General features: G+C 46.6%; 1 protein-coding gene across 2 annotated transcripts in view; it reads left to right on the forward strand.

The window, feature by feature from the left end:
- Positions 1-2,268: 2,268 nt before the first annotated feature.
- The window catches only part of LOC127388252 (monocarboxylate transporter 2-like), a 29,960-nt gene continuing 14,210 nt past the window's right edge, over positions 2,269-18,018 (forward strand). The window contains exons 1-2 of one of the 2 annotated variants that reach the window (XM_051627562.1): positions 8,033-8,144; positions 8,523-8,755. In XM_051627562.1, the coding sequence (XP_051483522.1) occupies positions 8,560-8,755 (196 nt within the window). In that variant the 5' untranslated portion in view covers positions 8,033-8,144; positions 8,523-8,559. Of the gene's footprint in view, positions 2,294-8,032; positions 8,145-8,522; positions 8,756-18,018 lie in introns of those variants that run through there. The other variant, XM_051627563.1, reaches the window with a different exon arrangement.

Raw genomic sequence — 18,018 nt, forward strand, 5'->3', positions numbered from 1 at the left:
AGCAGAAGGGTGTCTGCATAGGCAGGATGATACAAGATGCTGTGAATCAAGACAAATTTCCCTTTTCAGCACTGCATTTACCTTTATGGAGACTTTGGGCTAAGGAAGTGCTGGCATGGGGGTCCTGCCTGTCCCACCTTTCCTGGCATTTCACAAGCACTTGTATTTATTGCTGCAAGGGCACCTTTCCTCCCTGGGGAGTCTGTCCCGTGGTGTGGTAGCTGCTGCTCTTCCCCTTTAAATCACTGTGGCATCAGGGTTAAAAAGCCACAACAACAACAACAAAAACCCTGTGGAAGAAACAAACCTTGAAATAAAAGTCTTAGGAAGATTCCCTGTGTAATGATTATATATTCTTCTAGAATTAAGGAAGGTCAATTATCTCCTCTGTTCTTGCAAATGATTAATAATTCTAAATATTTCCCTGTCATGTTCTCATCCTTCGGTTTTTATTTCTAGTAAATGGTCTTGACATCTCCATAGATCTGAAAGCAGCAGCATGCCAGTAGTAATAGAAGAGAGAATGGCAGTAATAGCAGATTTAGGAGCTTCATCTCAGGGAATAAATATCTTTGAGTGCTTAAGTAATCAAATACTCAGTTTGATCTTCCTTTCAGCTATACCAACATAAATCTAGAGCCATTCTTATAGCATCCAGTGAAGCTGCTGTTGTGTTTGGGAGAGGAGTAGAACACCAGCAAAGCTTGCTAGAGTGGTTGAGGGCATACAGGGGATCCCTTCAGGGAGAATGATGCCTTTAAACTCCAGCTTTAGTTTTACAGTGTCCAGAAATGCTGCAGCTGACTGTGTACAAAGTGGTCTTTCAGGACAGCATGTGTTTTCTTTGCACTAGAGAAATTCAATTTTAAAAAAAACAGCTTCAACAAAAATTAACTTTGAATATTGTTTCTGGGTAAAAGCTTGGCTGCCCTAAAGTCAGCAGGCACCTTGCCATTGGCTTTAGCAGAGCCAGGATTTCATCTTTCAGCTGCAAAGTTTGATCTGCTGCTTTACAGTGCTGGAAGCCCAGCAAATTTCAGCCTGAGCACAGCATTTAGAGAACTGAATGAAATTTTAGAAATCAATTCTGTGTCAATTTCCCAAAGGTCTCCAAGAATGTTAAGTGATGGGGTGCCCCGTAAAGATGTCCTAGATAACAGGTGAATCTTTGAAGCCTGTCTTGTGAGGAGTGATTTCTGTGGCACTTTGGGGGCTTGGGAAGGTCAGTCTGTAAAGCCAGGATTACAGCAAGCTTGAACAAATACTACACTTGGACCAAAAGTCTCCGCGTTTTGATCTTGTGGGGTGACATGGATGCACAGTGTCAACAGTTCAACAAGCTCCTAAAGAACAACCTGTGTAAGACCTTGAAAGTTAATACTAAAGCATCGTCCTTGATCCACTGGACAATGGTCAGCCAGAAGGGCAAAGCAGCACAGAAAATGCAGGCACAGGAGCCTGGCTGAGTTTACCTACAGAAATATTGTAGGTTGCATCACCCTGTGCTAAGGGCACAGAGGCCTGATCAGCCTCCAGGGGTGTTATACCCAGCTAGCCACACTGCCTGATTCATACACTAATGTCTTCCCATGCTGGATTCTGTTTCTTGATTCCCTATCTCAGTGTTTAACTGAATTTGAAAGGCAGTGAAAGAGCTTGCTGGGTTTCCTCCACCCCATGAGGAGGAGCTGGTTAGGTGCAGAGCGGTTACAGACTTTCTCGTGCAGTCCTGCTTCCCACCCTGTCCCTTGCAGTGTCCAGCAGCCCCACTGGTGATGGGACCTGTGACTTACCAGCCAAAACTGGCCTCTGTTCAGGACATCCTTGTCCTTGAAACAAATAGGTGCCCTGCATATATACAGCAACCAGCAGTCCCTGCTCCCAGAACACTACAGTCCCAGAGGAAGATTTCTCTGGGGAACTCACATCAAGAGCAGAAGCCCTCCTGGAGTTACAATCAATCAACACAACAGTTTCATTTGATGGGGAAAAAAACCCCAACAAGGGCCAAGCTACCTCTTTATGATAATTTTCTGCAGCTTTAGTACTATGATCTGCAAACAGTGGTGTCCCAGAGACTACCTGCAAACTGGTGTGATGTCCCCCTGTCCCCAGGATGATGACCTGCAATCTAGGCTGAGATAACATTGTGGAACTCCAGCTTTTTGCTGTTCTGGAGTGGGAATTGCTCTTCATGGTGACCCTGTAACATCTCTCCTCTCTCAAGCATCAGAGAGTTTAATGACATCTAAAGTCCCCCACTTTGCTGAATCGTTATTCGTGTAGCCCTAAGGTGGGTAATCCTCTTTCTGTCCTGCTAACAACTACTTGAGAATTTATTTGTGTCAGGACAGCCTTGGAGTTGGGCTGGAGACAGCAGTGGCCTTCTTCTGGATGCAGCTGTGTGCCAGCTGCCTGGGGCCATTCCTTAGAGAAGATACTTGTGAAGGGGCTGAATGTGTTTGGACTCTGCAGCCACAATTTACTGGATTAGTTTTGACAGTCTAAGCAGGAGATCTTTGCTGAAATGAATATGGGAACTCTTACAGGGATATTTTCATCAGAAGCTACAGGAGACCTGTGGGCTTGGTGAAGGTGAGCCAAAGCCCACTTACATGGAGGGTACATCTACCACCTGGAAACTGTTTGCAAGCTGTGATTTTGTGGAGATCATTCAGGGTGAAAAATACAGTAGAAGAGCATCATAAGCAAACAGGTCTGAGATGCTTAGCAGGCTTCCTGGGGAATGTGTTTTGGTAATTCAAGAGCAGACACTGCTCTTGGAAACAACTCCAAGGATTTAAGTGGTCATTGCTTTTCTACTACATTACCACCACTTCACATCTTCCCAAGTGAAGGGATGCATGGGAACACAGGAAAATAATTATTTTAGGTAAAATTTGGATTATGAAGTGACTTTAAGTGTGTGTGAAGTGACTGGCTGAAAGTGGTAGGAGGTGGAGGAAGCTGCTGCTTCTGTTTCTGGTGTAAGCAGGTATCCCTGGAGGGATGAGCTACTCCATGACAGCATTGGGGATTTGCAGGGTGGTGCCTGTGTGACACAGTTGGTGTTTACCAGGGCTTCCCATCCTTAACAGGGCAGAAATGCAAGTGCTTTATTTTTTGTGTGTGCTTTTGTTGCAAAGTAAAAACAAGTAGGCAAAGAAGGAAAGGCAAACTGGAATAAGATGGGCTATAGCACTAATTTTACTCTCACAGCTCTAAAGTGCCTTTCTTCACTATGTGTTTACCTTGAGCAAAAATGTATGAACTTGTTATCCTGTGGTGAAACCTTACAGCAAGGAAAACAAGGCAGAAGTCTGGGAGTGGAGAGGCACAGGGTGGAAAGGCAGAGATTTCCCTCTGCACACAGTGTCCTCCAATAAAGGCCCTCATTTATTTTCAGTACAAATGAAAGAGTGACCTGCTCTGGCTAATGTGTAATTACACCTTCAACACAACCTTCTGCCCCAGCTGTTTGTTCACTCATGTTTGCATGCACAATCTGAAATGCCACCAGGCTCTGCATTCAGCAGTGTTTGAAAAAAAAACAAAACACAACCAACCAACAACCATGTTATTTGTTCTAATTTTCAGTCATTCAGAGCTTGGCATAGCCAGGCTTCTGCCATAAAAGTTAATAGCTAAATTGTTGATTCATCTTTGAATACTTCAACCATGTTATTTTTCCCTTTCTATACAGTCATTTTCCAAATAGAACAGAGAAAGATCCTACTGGGGTTAAAATGTAAATGAGCTGAAGATGCAATCACAAAGGAAAAATTTGTTTCAATTCCCCAGTGAAAACATTTCAGTTATTAGGTTGAGATTAATTGTAGCCATCTTTTTACCAGCACAAATGTTTTGGTTTGCGCTGCTGATTAAACTCCTGCAAAACAGGGGAAAAACAAGAAGTGATGTCACTGCTGAGTTTATTTTATCATCTCCAAGAAATCAGCACATCCAGCAGCAGCACTTCATGCACCTGGTTGGTCTGACAGCAAGGACGCAGAACTGGAGCCATCTAAGAGGTTTGTTGGCTCTGGAGAGAGTTATTTCATGTTGCATGAATCTCTCTGCCTGCCTGGCCTCTGCACTGTTAATACCAGGGCTTAGCAAAAAGCAAGTTTGACATTTCATAACTTTCTGTTTTGACCTCTCCTTGATCCCCTTGTGAAACATTATGCAGTGGGAAGCGGAGCCATGATGCTCTGCCAGTGTCCTGGGCGGGTCCTGGCAGCACCGACATCCCTTGGCTCCATCTGGTGTCACCCCACTGCCAGGCACAGGGACACAGGGGGCTTGTGGCTCTCCCTGCAGCAGAGCATCTCACATGACTGGAGAGAGGCTGAATGGAAACTAAAAGTCCCCCCAAAACAGCCATGGGGGGCTGTCAAGGGATGCAATTGATTGTGCTTGACCCACGTGCCCCATTTGGGGCACACGTGGGTGCCATGGTGGGGTGCTGCCTGCATCCCTCCTATTGCTCAGCATCCAAGGAGCTGCTAGGCAGAGGTAGTTTTCCTTTAATTAAAACCTTGAGCATGAAAATATTAGTGGTAAATCCCTGAGTGCTGGAGGTCTTGTGGCTAAACACTGAGGAATGTGTCGTATCAGCCCAGTCATGCTCAGCTGTGAGGGCAGGGGGGGATCCGGGCAACTCTGCACCCGCCGGGCAGGGAACTATTTACCTGTCCCCAGGCTTGCCTGTCATGATTGCAGCTGGGTGGGGTCCAGAATTTTTGCTGAATTCAACCCTTTTCCCAAATAATAATAATCTATATTACTATGCATTGATCCCATGGAAAAAGTTAAGAATATTATGAGGAACATAAATGTGTGTGTTTGGTTTTGGAGGACTGGGGTATCTCTCCCTAAGACCAATCACGCTGTGTACAGGAAAGGTACCACATCCCAGGCCATGGGTTTTGCAGAAAATTGGTGCTTGTAATCTCATTCATTAATTCAGAAGCTCCTTTTTAACTGGTGTTATGGATTGGGTTTCACTGCTGATGTTTTTCACGAGCAAACGGAAAATGACAACAGAATAGTTTTGAGAAATGTGGGTGTGTCCTAGAAGTGACAATCCCAGATGCTTTAAAGAAGAATTTGCCTCTTTAGGTCCTCACCCGCTGCTGTTTTCATGCAGCAGAGCTAGGTATGGATACATTTTTTTTATGTGGAAGTAATTTCTAAAGCCTTTAATTGACTTTAAAAGATTCAATGAAGGAAAAACACCTTTGGGGTTATAAAGTCATAGCTCTTACCTTTGGCTGCAAGAAAATGCTTTGCATAAAAGGCTTCAAACAGAATTCTTTCCAAATACCAAAGTACTCTACTGAGAATAAACAGAAATGCTTTCTATTCTCAGGAGAGAACAGTTTTCCCCCCTTTTCTTTTTAGGAAAAGAAAAAACACTCAAATTGTCAACACTAGTCCCTTTTTTTGGTGAGCTTATATTTTAAATATTGTTCATTAAACCTTGGGCTTCGATAAGTGAAGGACACTGATTTAAAAACCACATTTTAAACTAGCTGTGGGAACTGTCACAGAAAGCTTTGCAAAGATTGGAAAATGGGCCCTTCTGGGGAGAGAGGAAGAGTTTCAGGTTCTGCCTTGTTCCTGGCCTCTTTTCCTGCTTTGCCCTTCTTCTTTCAACAGCTCTGTAGTGGAGCACTGGGAATACAATAGCAGCTGCTTATTTATGTGGAGGGCTGTGATAGGGAAATGAGTCAATTGAAAAGGTATTTTGCAATTTTAATCAATTTTGTTGCCGCTTGCCAGCAAATTAAAAAACCTGCCCTCCAGGAAGCGTCTGCTCTCTGTGGATGAGTAAGCAGAGCCCAGCCCCGGGGGAGCCTGTGCTGCCGAAATGGAGGGGGAGCACTCACGTAGGCAGCTCCTGTGAGATCACCCCAAGTCTCCCCAGATTGCTAGGAAGTCCTTTTCGACCTCTGGAGCCCAGGATTCCTGCTGTCACTCCCACCCTCTGCCCTCAGGCTGTTGTGCTTTGTGAGCATCTCTTCAGAGCAGCGACAGGACAGCAAAGACTATTGGGTTTCAGACATCCTTAGGAACCGTTTGTTTTCTCCCAGTATCTCCTGCTGAAGCTGGTTTCCTGCTCCAGTTTAGAATTTGTCACCAGTTCTATGAACATCTACCCAGAAGGTGTCACACCAGGGTTTGCTGCAGAGGCCACTCTTCAGCATTACACCAATATCAGTGTTTTTGCAGAAGAAAACTCCCATCTTCCAGCTCAGGTCATGGCTGGAGTTGTAGTTGCTTCTTCATCCCTCTGCTCCCAGGGGTTTACATCTGCCCTTCCCTCTGCACTGCTGCTAAGGGTGTGCTGAAGTTCAGTCTCAGGTGTGTTTATTTAGATTTGAGCCAGTATTTTATTTTTGGCTGAACACAGAAAACAGCTGCTGAAACAAACTTCATTCCTGTTAATCAGAAAAACTCCCCTAATCCAAACCCTCATCACTCTGTAGGAAAATAAAGGAAAACATCACTTCATTCAGTTGCCAACAGGGTTTTTGTGCTGGAGAGACTTTTCTTGTCGCCAGTGATGGCAGAGTGCCTGCCCCTGCACCCTGTGCATCTTACAGACATGTTGTAAGGGGATCTTTAAAGCTCTAGATTAACTGTGCCAGGAAAACTTTTGAGTGAGGCACCGATTTTTTCCCCTATCTCTGTTATTACTTAATTGTGTATGTAGAAGAATGGGATTTACAGTAACACAGGGTCTGTTTTGGAGTATAGGAGGGTGGGTGGAAGTAAGGAGGAGGGGAGCTCCTCATTTCATCAGAGACTGACGTATTTGTACCCAAACCAGATGTGAAAATCGTGTTGTTAATTCCAAATTAGGGAAGCAATGCCTCTCTGGACCAGCAAGGTGTGTGGCCCTGTTCCTTGGGAAGGGAAGAGCTGTGCACAGACCTGGAAGGTTGTGAGATGGGACAGTGTCAAAGCCTTATGGAGTCCAGAGGTTTGCTCTTTCCTGGATTATCTGGGAAGGGCTCCTGGCACCCCCAATACAGGGGCTGTGGGCAGGCTGGGATCTTCTGGTTAAGGAGAGAGGTCCCTGTGGCATTACCACATGGGGACTCTTCTGCTCAAAAAGAAGGGGAGGAAAGGAAAATGTGAACAGCAGCAGTTTTTAAATACAGATTTTGAAAACAGCTAATTTCCACACACCTAACGAGAGCAACTTGTTTGTTGAATGCTAGGTTCTCTTTCCTGCAAACTGACTGCAGCCTCCTGGGAGTTTTGGGAAGGGTTGTTGTGAGCCTTAACATGCTGAGATGGCAAGGGGAAATGGAAGCTCTTTTAGGGGCAGGGGGAAGAAAGGGCTGGGTTTGCAGTGGAGGTAGTGTAGCTGGTTTGTATGAAAAATCTATTTAGCCGAAATGAGTCGTAAAATCTGCCCAAACCATAGCTCCGTCTTCGTGGTTAGCCAAGGAGGGAAGAAGGTCTCCCTCTCCCGGGAGGCTGGAGGCAGAGCAGGAGGTGACAGGGCACTGACACTCGCCTGCCACCTCCGTATGCATTTCCCTAAAATTGGGGCCGGAAGGGCAGGTGGCTGAATTCCTCCAAGACCAGAGGGCTGTTACTGAAGCAAGAGCGAGGCAAAGGTGAGCAAGATGCAGGGCTGGCGGGGGAGCTGCAGCTTCCCAGCAAGAGCAAACACTGCTCAAGTTTCCCTAAACGGACTTCAGTGCGGGAACTTAGAGTATACAGCCAACTGGTGAACGTGAAGACCAGGTGGGCAGCTGCAGGAGCCTGCAGAGGTGTGGTGGTAGGGACAGGAGAGCAGCCCGCCGCTTTGTGAGGAGGAGAAAAGAGCTGGGATGCTGGTGGAAGCACAGTGGGGAAAAACGTTTCTATTTAAATAACTGAGGCTGGTTTAATTAAATTCCGCGGGGTGGCTGGGTGCTGCTGCTGCCTGCCGCCGCGCGTTGGCTTGGGGGGGCGAGGGAAAACAAGGGAGGGAAAGGGAAAAGCAGCGAGGAACGTAAACCCCGAAGGAGGTTTCGTCTGTGCCCCGGGGCGGGGTGAGCCGGGCCGGGCTCTGGGGCGGTGCGGGCGGATCCCCGGGCCCGGCCCCTCCGACCCGCCGTATTCCGGGGACTGCGGGGCCGCAGGTGGGTGCTGCGGGGGCTGCGGGGCCCGGTGCGGGGAGGATCGGGGCTGTGAGGGGTGCTGAGCACACACGAGTGGGGCGATGCACCGGGTGGGAGCCGCGGTTTCTGATCTTAGCCACCTCCTCGGGGCACATTTGGCACCGTCCCGCTCTGCCCCCCAGCCCAGCACGGGCGCCCGGAGACACCGTCGTACATGACGTGCAGCTGATGTTCTTTGCACTGAGCGGCAACACGAAGCGGCAGGGCTGGAGGGCCAGATTCAAACCGAATAACTGGCTTGAAGCTGCTGTGCTGGGGCGATGCTGTCACCGCAGACGGGCGATCTGAGGGAGCAGCACCTCCGGGACTCACCCTGCCCCTTTGCCCTTTGTTTTTCAGGGTTTCCCGAGGAGCGCTGGGCTGGCACAGCCCGGTCATGTCACCCCCCGGCCCGCCAGACGGCGGCTGGGGCTGGGCCGTGGTCTTCGGGGCTTTTGTTTCTATCGGCTTCGCCTACGCCTTCCCCAAAGGCCTGGCCATCTTCTTCAAAGAAATCCAGGATTTCTTTGGCACGTCCTATAGCGAGATCGCGTGGGTCTCCTCCATCATGCTGGCCACGACTTACGGTGCAGGTGAGTAAACCTGCACCAGCCCCTGTGCCACGGCCTGTGGTGAAGGCAGAAACGCCAGAAATCCCTGCCCCGAGCCGGCGTTCAGGGTCCCTCTGCTTGGGCACTATCAACAGGTTTATTTTCTGGTCGTGTTTCTGATGTTGTTTAGGGAAACAAGTCATACATAGAACCTGAAGGGGCTGAGGGGCAGTTTGTTGAGGTAAATGGGTGTTTAGTTGGGGTTTTCTAACGGGTGCCTTCTGAATTTGCCACTCCGCTCAGCGGGTGCAGGTGCCCTTTGATCTCTCTGTCTGCCTTTTGGACCCGTGGGGGACTCTAAATGCCTTTTAATTGCTTTGTGACCAGTTTGGTGCTGACATCCCCGTTATTTCCAGCTGGGTTTGCAGCACCTTTGCTGCTTTTAAAAATAGGGCTCATATCACTACTCTGGGGGCTGTGTTACACAGAGGCCTTTATAAAGAGGTGCAGCATCCTCTGTGCACCAGAGGCTGAGCTGCAAGGGTTGTCCCATTGCTGGATCCCCTTCCCAGCCATGCTGCCAGCTGTGGGCTGAGTGGGGGGATTTATCTGACACCACAAACAAATGTGGCCTTGGCTCTGTCACATGGCACCTCTCTTCCTGTAAAGGCTGGAAGTTCCAGCCCTGCTCCTTGTATCCCAATAGTGAGGGGAGAGGTGAGCTGTTCCAGAGGGACACTGGCATCCTCCTGCCTTGCTTTGAGACAAATTGGTACCTTTGCACCCAAGAGGCTGTGAAGTACCAACATGGCCTGGCCCTGGTGTGTTGCTGAGAGTAGCAGTGGTGGTCCCTGACCCAGAAATCAGAAGATTACTCATTACCTAGGAAAAGCTTTCTGTGAGCATCAGTGAACAAGCCCTAAGAACAGGCTGGAATGAAATAGCTGGGCCTGGGTTGCAGCCAAAATTGAGCGTGGAGTACAGCAATAAAAGAAGTAACTGCTTGTTTATTGTGGCAGCTTATAATTACAGCAATGAAATTGCCAGGGTCAATAATTCATATCAGTAGCAAAGCAGTGCATATAACTTTGCTCTTTAAAAAATTATTTTGATATCACTTTTGTGACAATGAAAAAATTGGGGTGCCTTTGATTAAATCTGCAATGGGAAGTGGGCAGGAACCATGCTCTGTAATTGCAGGAAACTTCATCATTTTTTATCCTGGCTATTAAAGCAATCCTGAAAATATTATTTGTTTTTAAAAATGGATTTTTATTTTCCTTAATAACGCACTGCAGTGCTTTTTGGAGAGCTCAGCTGGTAATGAAAGTAAAGTTGCTTTGTAAAAGTTTGTAAAGTGGAACTGATGCTTGAATCAGAGCCTTTTGTAATTCACTCTGTTGTAACCCACTGGAAAGGCTTGGTCCTATGGAGAGCAGCTGTGCAAGGGCTGAGTTCCTATTGAAGAACCCACAAATGGAGCACTTGGAGGGCAAACCTCAAGCAGTGAGTTAGAAAGAGAAATCCTCTGCTTGAGTCAGTGCCATTATCCCAGGTTACCTCCTTGGCCTTGCTGATGGGATGCAGAGCCTGAGCCCTGGGGAGTGCAGCGGACTTCAGATAGATTTCCATGGGGCTTATTGTTAAAAACACCTTTGCCTCAGCCCTGGAAGTATAAAAAGTGGTCTGCAGTGAAAAAGAAACAGCTGGGCTCTGTATAGGCTGAACGGAGCAAGTGGGTTGTGGTGCTACTTAAATTCTGTTTTAAAGGTCTGGGGTAAGCTATGTCTCTGAAGGAGCCAGGTGGGAGAAAAGGAAAAGCAGGCAGCCCATGTCTTTAATGTGTTCAGTTGCCTACAAATGAGTGTCTAGAAAGATGCATGGTTTGGAATTCAAAGAGAGATGGTTAATATTTTGTACCAAAAGTATGTGGGTGAGTAGAGGCTGCTGTGAATTTCATGGTCTGGTATTAAAATTAGGACATGACTTGTTGGGAAGGCTGTGGTTGGGGTGAGTGTGCTAAATGTGAGCAACTAGTAGAGTAACTAAACCAGGTTATTACTGCCATATTCCCTTCCTTTGCCAAATCACTGGTGAGGTAGAGCTGTCACAGCCTGCCTGGAGGTGCAGGGGTGGGCAGGTGGAATCACACCAAGCATCTTCTTCCCAGTGCATCAGTCCATGGGTCCTGGGGTACAGAGGGGCCAAGGGGTGCATTTGCTACTGTAAGATTACAGCACTGAGAGGAAAGCCCCAAACTTGCCTCACCCCAACCCCCTCTCCCCTGCTCCAGCAGCAGCAAGTGGTCATGATTCAGAAGGTGGCCATGTAGATGAAAAACTTTCTCCAAGAGCACCCAGGCTCTGCCATGTGCTCAGTTGGCTTCAGGGACAGGCTGGTGTTCAGTCACGTCTCTGTGCTGTCTTGTGGCTCTCAGAGCCAGGACTCAGGGCAACAAGGCTGGCATCTGAGCACAGGGATGTCCCTAGTGAGGGCTGGCCCTGCATGGCTCCCTCTGTCCCCAGGAGCTCAGGGTGGCTGTGCTTCCTGGTACCTTGGCAGGGAGCAGAGGGTCTCACTGACAACAGCTTTTGTTAGTAAACATCCTGAGGAGACAGCCCCTCATTTCCTTGGCATGCTCATTGGTGTGGGGACTGAATTTTTAGGCTGTGCTGCTGGCTTTGTAACAGAGTTTATGTTTCCTTTCATAAATAATGCAGATGAAGGGTGTTTTCTGACAATGCTCGCATGAACTAACCCCAATCTCCACTGGAGTAGCAGTGTTGACTTTGACAGCATGGATGCAGATTTACAGTGCTTGCAACACCAGAACAGTGCCAGCTTTTCAGACTAAGACTGAATAATCAGCAGCTGACACTGTTTCTGCCCTTCCCTTTTTCCTGAATTCCCCATGGAAGCTGTTTTACACCAGCTGAGGCTCTGGCAATATATATTGCAGGTTTTCATGTGTCTTATCCCCCAGTTTCTTAATTTGAACTAGGTTGCAGAAAAAAATGCTGTCACTATAATACAAGTAATAAAACAGATTAGTGTGCAGCAAAGTGGACAGCCTGGACTTTATGACTTGCAGTTCTTGCCAGTGTTCATTTTCAGCAATTCCATGTTTCCAGTGGTGGAGGGCAAAGTGGGAGATTGGTGAGTGAGGAGCATGAGGGAACATTGCTTTTCTCTGGCCAAATGTCAATCTGATAAAGAAGGATTTCTCTTTTGCAATGTTTCTACTTTTTTTTTTTTTTTCCCTCTCTGGGCAAAGAACTCATTCTTTACCCCAAATAAGTGTTCGTGAGCAGAGTCTTTGTCTGTAAAGAGAAGACACCAGGATCCATCCCTTAAAGACTAGGGGAAATTCCTTCCCTAAAGATGTTTCCAGCTGCACCTCAGTTCCCAGTTATCCAGCTGTGGGGTTGATGAGGACACAAAGTATTGTCAAAATGTGGAACATCACAGGCTCCCACCATGCTGCTGCTTGCCTCTGGTGGGGTTTCTTTTGCAGCTGCCTCCTTGAGATACAATACAGAAGTCCAAGGCTCCCAAGGTCCTGCCTCATCTGCAGGGATGAGATTTGTTCAGGGAGACAATCTTAAATAATGTAATTGTAAAACCAAAAGCCTTTGACCTTCACTCTTCCTGACTTGGGCCATGTGCCTGTGTCATGTTCATTGAGCTGAGCTGCCCTTTTCCCATTTTTAAGGGTGACACATTTCAAGCTGGTGAGTCCCTTTTACCCAGGGAAAGCAGGAGGCAGTTGGGTTCACAGGAAAGAAAAGATAAGAAATATTATTTTGCTAGTAATTCAGTTGCCCTATTCAGCATCTGGGGGGGAGGAGCCTAACACTCTAAAAGTAAGAAACACTGATGCCAGTAATTTAATAGCAGCAATGTTCTTATAGGTGGTACAGTCTCCTCTAGGGCTATAAGGGAGGTAAAGATCTCAGGAAGAAGTAATGTCTATTATTATGGCCAGCAGTTAGAGTTTGAACAATGAGCCAGCTTTCTGGTACATGTGCCAGAATAGAGAGAATAATTTAACACTTAGGACACTATTTGCATTTTCGGTTTTTTTTCCCCTGCATTTTGTGTGTGCAAAATGATCCTTTTATCATTGTAATGAAGCAACATAAGTAATCTGAGTGAAATTCAGAGACCAGATCCTGACACAGACTCATTTCAGCTGATATGCTTGAATAGCTGGGTCTAGAGAAGGCTTTTGACATTTATTGTTTTTTTTGGTATCCTAATTTTGAAGAATCTCATCCCTTTGTAATTGCTGTGCAGCTAAGCCTGGTGCACGTTTGTATGCATTTTGTAGATGCACGTGCTGCTTCTGTTGCCCCTGGATATGTAAAAAGCCAAGTTGCACCAGGCCCATACATTGTTTTTATTCAGTATCTACTGCAGTGGATTCTTGGTCTCAGTCTCACTATTTGCTCCTGTAAAACTTCCCCAAAATCTCCAGGGTGCTGGTCTTACAGAACCAAATTTCTATTAAAATTAAGGACTCACCTTCTGTCTATATTCCAAGACAGATGCAGAGAGCCAAGTTTTGCAAACACAAGAGAAATGAGAACATTTCTCCAGTAAAAGCTTTATCCTGCAGCCAGCCAGTGTTTACTCCTCTTGTTATTTATTATTCATTATTTTGTAATTGAATAAAATGTCCGAAGATTTAAGTTTGGAGATGTTCCACAACTGAATCTTTTCTCTAAAATAACTTTCTCCCAGAGCCTGTAACTGCTTAATAGAGCATCTGCTAAAGCAGCAAGGAAGAGATTGGGAAGTTGAAAGTCGACTATTGACCTTGAACATTTAATCCAGAATTTTATAGCTGTATTTTATTACACTGCTAGCATGATAAATTGCAGTGACAGGTTTAGAAAGCACCTTACAGCATGCAGTTGCATAAAGCTATATTAATAATGAATTTGATTCTGCAGTTTTTAACTTAATCAAAACTGCCAATGTTCTCTTCTGGTCTGGTCTAAACTTCATCAAAACCTTCTCTACCTCCAGAAGGCCTCATCAAGGGCTTTCCATCCACCTCAAGTGGTTGCAAGTGCTTTCCACAACACTAAAATGGGGAGACTGTGGCATGGGAAGAGAGGTGTGGGTTGTTTTTCAGATAAGCAGCAAGTGAGTAAGAGAGCCCAGGCCAGGCCTCAGAAGGTGCAAGCTCTCTGGGAGTCACTTTTGGCTTAGACATTGCCTGATGGACCACAGGCACTGGGGCTGGATGAGCCTTGCCCAGTGGAGTCTTTACTGTGTTTTTTGCTAAGAGCTCAGTGATGGGGATGCCTGGCAGAGTTGTGTCTCATGCATTGCCCAGCATTTTGCAGGAGATTTTTTGTGTGGAGTCTCCTGCTATGGTTGAGTGCTGGGCCTCCTCCTTTCAATGATCCTCACCACTTCTTGGAGTCCCACTAACAGTCCATCAGCCTTCCCATGTCATTGAAGCAAGACGTCTTCCCACTCTCTGGAAATCCCTGGAGTAGCAGCACCATTACAATCATGGATTTTGTTAAGAAAGCCAGGTGAGGAATGATTTGATTTCTGTAATGGATGATGCTGCTGATTCATATACTTCTCCTGACTCTTACAGAGCACTCAAGTCCTGCAAGGTCACCACGTATGTGCTTATATTTTTTATTTTTTTTAATAGCCCTGTTCTACTTAAGAGCGATAATAGCACTATAGGTTCAGGTGAAATATTTCTGTGTTCGTGGACTTGGTCACAAAGCTTTATCATTTTGTCCTTCATTGAAGCTAGCAAGGTCACCAGGCAGCAAGTAATAGAGATGTGGTAGACTTAATAAACCCCAAGATTAATAAGAACTAGGAAGAAGAAAGCAGCGAGTTTTGGTTGGGGGTTGTTAATGCTTGGCAGACAAGTGTTAAGCCCAGGAGTAAATGATAATCCACTCCTCTGGGTGCAGTTCTAACATGTGAAAGTTTCTTCCCAGCTCAGCACCACGTTTGTGTGCTGCTGGATTAAGGAGTGCGAGAGCTTGGGTACCAGCCTGTCCTGCAGCATTGCACCTTTTCTGCCCCTGAATGGCTCTCCAGGGCAACTGGTCTCTTGGTCAAGTTTCACAGGGCTTCCAGGAGTTGGACAGAGCTCTTTGAAGAGCATGGCCAGGTAGGGGCTGACTCGCTTGTGGAGCAGTGTGTTAAGACCAGTGACAAAGGGCTGCTGATCTCAGGGAACAGGTGTTTCAGCTGCCCAGGGAACTCACGTTCTGTGGCTGAGCTTCAGGTGATGGAAGGGAATGAAGTCAGCAGACCTTCCAAAGCAGAAGGTTAGCTAAAAAATTCATGGGAAAGAAATTTAAAAAAACATGATGATGTGACCTTCTGAAGGTCAGTGGCTGCGATCTGCTGTGAGATCCAAACCAGCAGCCTGGGGAAACCAGCTGTGTGCTCAGCACCTGTGGTGCCATCCCCTTGCAGGAGCAGTTATTTAATTGCCTAAATACGAAGTGACACGAAGGACCTTGGCTCCAGCCCCAGTTTTGGAGCTGTTGGTCTGTGGCTTCTCCTGTGCCTCAAGAGCAGGGCATGTCAGGGAAATGGAAACGGTGAAGCACTGATCAGATAAGATGGCTGGGTAAGAAAGAGGACACTTTGTCTTTCTGCAGCTTGGGCCTTGTCTAGTTTGTTTTTCTTGTTTTTTTAAACATTAGGATGCTGCTGTGGCAAAGCCTGTATTTCTGATGGGAGGGTAGGGTCCCTGGTTTTCCAAGGACATGCCTTGAGTGGGGGCCAGGGAGGGAGGGCTCCCACAGCTTGCTTTTTGCACCAGAAACACCCACTGCCTTCTCAGCTGGATATGGGAGACCCAGCAGCCCAGAGCCTGGGCCCACCAGTTTGATGGCCTAGTAACATGTCCAGGCAGCCTCTCCCCTGCTTGGCTTATGCAACTCACAGGGGTTGTGTTGAAACTGCAGCTGTTGTCCTCTTTCATGTACAGACCATTTTCCTTACCTGTGAGGAAGAAGGAGAGGGCAGCTCCTGGTCACTGGTTTGCTGTTGGAGCTGTTATTGCACATGCTGGACTTCAGCCTCCTTTTAAAAAAGTGTTTATTTGCAGTGCAAAGTAAAACTAACAGAAGGCATCAGGGCAGTTTAGGGGTCACAGGTCTCTGGAAGCTGCCCTTTGGGGCCTGGCAGAGGGTGTTTGATACCATGGCTGTCACCTGGGGGGGTTTGCTCGCTACCACTTGTCCTCCAGCACTGGCGTGCCTGACCATTCTGTCTGCAGCACCATCAGAGGAAGAGCCAGTTGTGTGGGGCCTCCTCAGCCATTTCAGATACAACACAAACCATCTGAATCAAGCAGCTGAGAATATGAGTTCACTGCATTATTACCAGGTACCAGCCATTCTTCTCCTCTGGAGAAGACACAGGGCTCATTTTAACATGGGCCAGCTGCTGAGCAGCAGCTCTCCAAGCCTGGGTGACAAACACTTAGGAGTATGAACCACTCAGGTCCTGGACCTTGGACTTCTAGGAAGGGAAAAGACTGAAAGGCTACACGTTTTAACCCTCTTATGTTTTCTCCCTGCCTTTGTGACTGTCTTCTCAGGCCACATTCTCTCTGGGCCATGCATTGTTACTGGGTGCTGATTGCTGACACCAATCCCCTGCCCCGGGGGGCTGGGGGTGCTGACAGCCTGGTAATGACACGGGGGGCTCTTGCTTTCATTGGTGGGGTAATGAGGAGGCTGCTCTGTTACAATGGGCTGGTACCCTGGTGGATAAATGATGAGGCCAAAGGCAGTGTTGTTATTCCACTGAGGGAATGAGATTATTACTGAGGAAATTGCAGCCCTGCTCCTCTCGTTGTTTTACTACTAGTGTAATAATAGACTTTGTTTTATTAATATAAATGATTTTCACCCCCTTTCCTCCCAGCTGAGTACGTCTGCTCCTTCTTACATCCCCAGTGACTCCACAGTCAATGCCAGTCATGTCATGCTGAGTTCCTTAGCATTTATCTGTGTTTTCACAGCAGTTTGTGAAAATATTAACTCTTTGGGCAGTTCTTTTGCTGCTGACCAGTGTCCCTGTGTAGTAACAGCTCTTCAGAGCCACTTGTCACTGCAAAAGTAGTGGGAAAAGCTGGGCTGCATGTTGCAGCCCCCAGCAGTGGGGGCACTGGTGGTCCCAAATCTACCACCACTGGGGTCCAAGCAGTGAACTGTTTTTAGTGTTGCTATTTTATCATCTTCTTGGCCATCAAAGGGTCTTACCAGCAGACATGTGATGTTTGCAATAGCTCTGTGCTGCTTTGCACTGTCAGAAGGTCAGCCTTGTGAAACCTGGGAAAAAACCTAAGTTGCATGGAGGCCTCTGGGGTATGGGGTCAGTCTTTCAGGGTCTCAGCTCCTACCTGCTTCTTGGAGAGCCCTGCACAGAAACACTTCAGCAATGAAAAGGGAGAAAACTGTTTCAGTTACTATCAGGTTAAGTCAAAAAATGATAACCCAAACTTTACAAATAAGGGATACATATAAATATATATATATATAAAAAAATAATAAAAATACATATATATATATATGAGAGAAAAATGTTTTAGACCTTGTTACAATGCATTGGTGTTTTGCACCAACACTGCAGTCAAATTTTGCAGCTCAAAAAGAATTCATAAGGCTTGTTGAGGAAAACAGGCAATTCAGGTGTCCATTTTTGGAGCATTATTGTACTTGCAGGAGTTTAGGCCAGTCTGGATTGATATTTCTTGTTAAATGCCAACTTTGTTATGGATCATAGTTCAGAGGCTCAAAAAGAATAAATGACAAGATGGCCTAGCTTTGTGGAGGAGAAGAGAGGAGAGTCCAGGGTATTTTGCATTTTCTTTATGGCTTTATAATCTCCTCTTCAGGGTCCTTTTCACTTCTGCAAACACAAAACTCAAGGTGAAAAGTAATTGGACAAGCTAATAAATGAGTTAGGGCTTGCTGTATTTCCCACTGGTGAGTTGCTGTATTTTGCTTGCCACCAAGATCAGCTTCTTTGACATGGCCTTTCATGTACCAGCTAACAATGAATGGAAATCTGCCACAAGTATGAGAAAAAAGAGGCTTTGTACAGGACAGGCACTAAACCAGCATGATTTATATGGGCTGAGGGTGGTGCTTTAGAGTACATCAGTCTTCCAGGAGTGCCATGATTCCAGGCTGCATCTTTCAGGGATATTTGGTATACACTGTTGCTTTCCAGACTGTAGGGATTTACTGCTGGGCTGTGGAAGGGGCTGCCTTGTTTCCTAAGTCTGAGAGGGTTGA

Source organism: Apus apus, chromosome 9, assembly GCF_020740795.1.
Source record: "Apus apus isolate bApuApu2 chromosome 9, bApuApu2.pri.cur, whole genome shotgun sequence".
NCBI lineage: Eukaryota > Metazoa > Chordata > Aves > Apodiformes > Apodidae > Apus > Apus apus.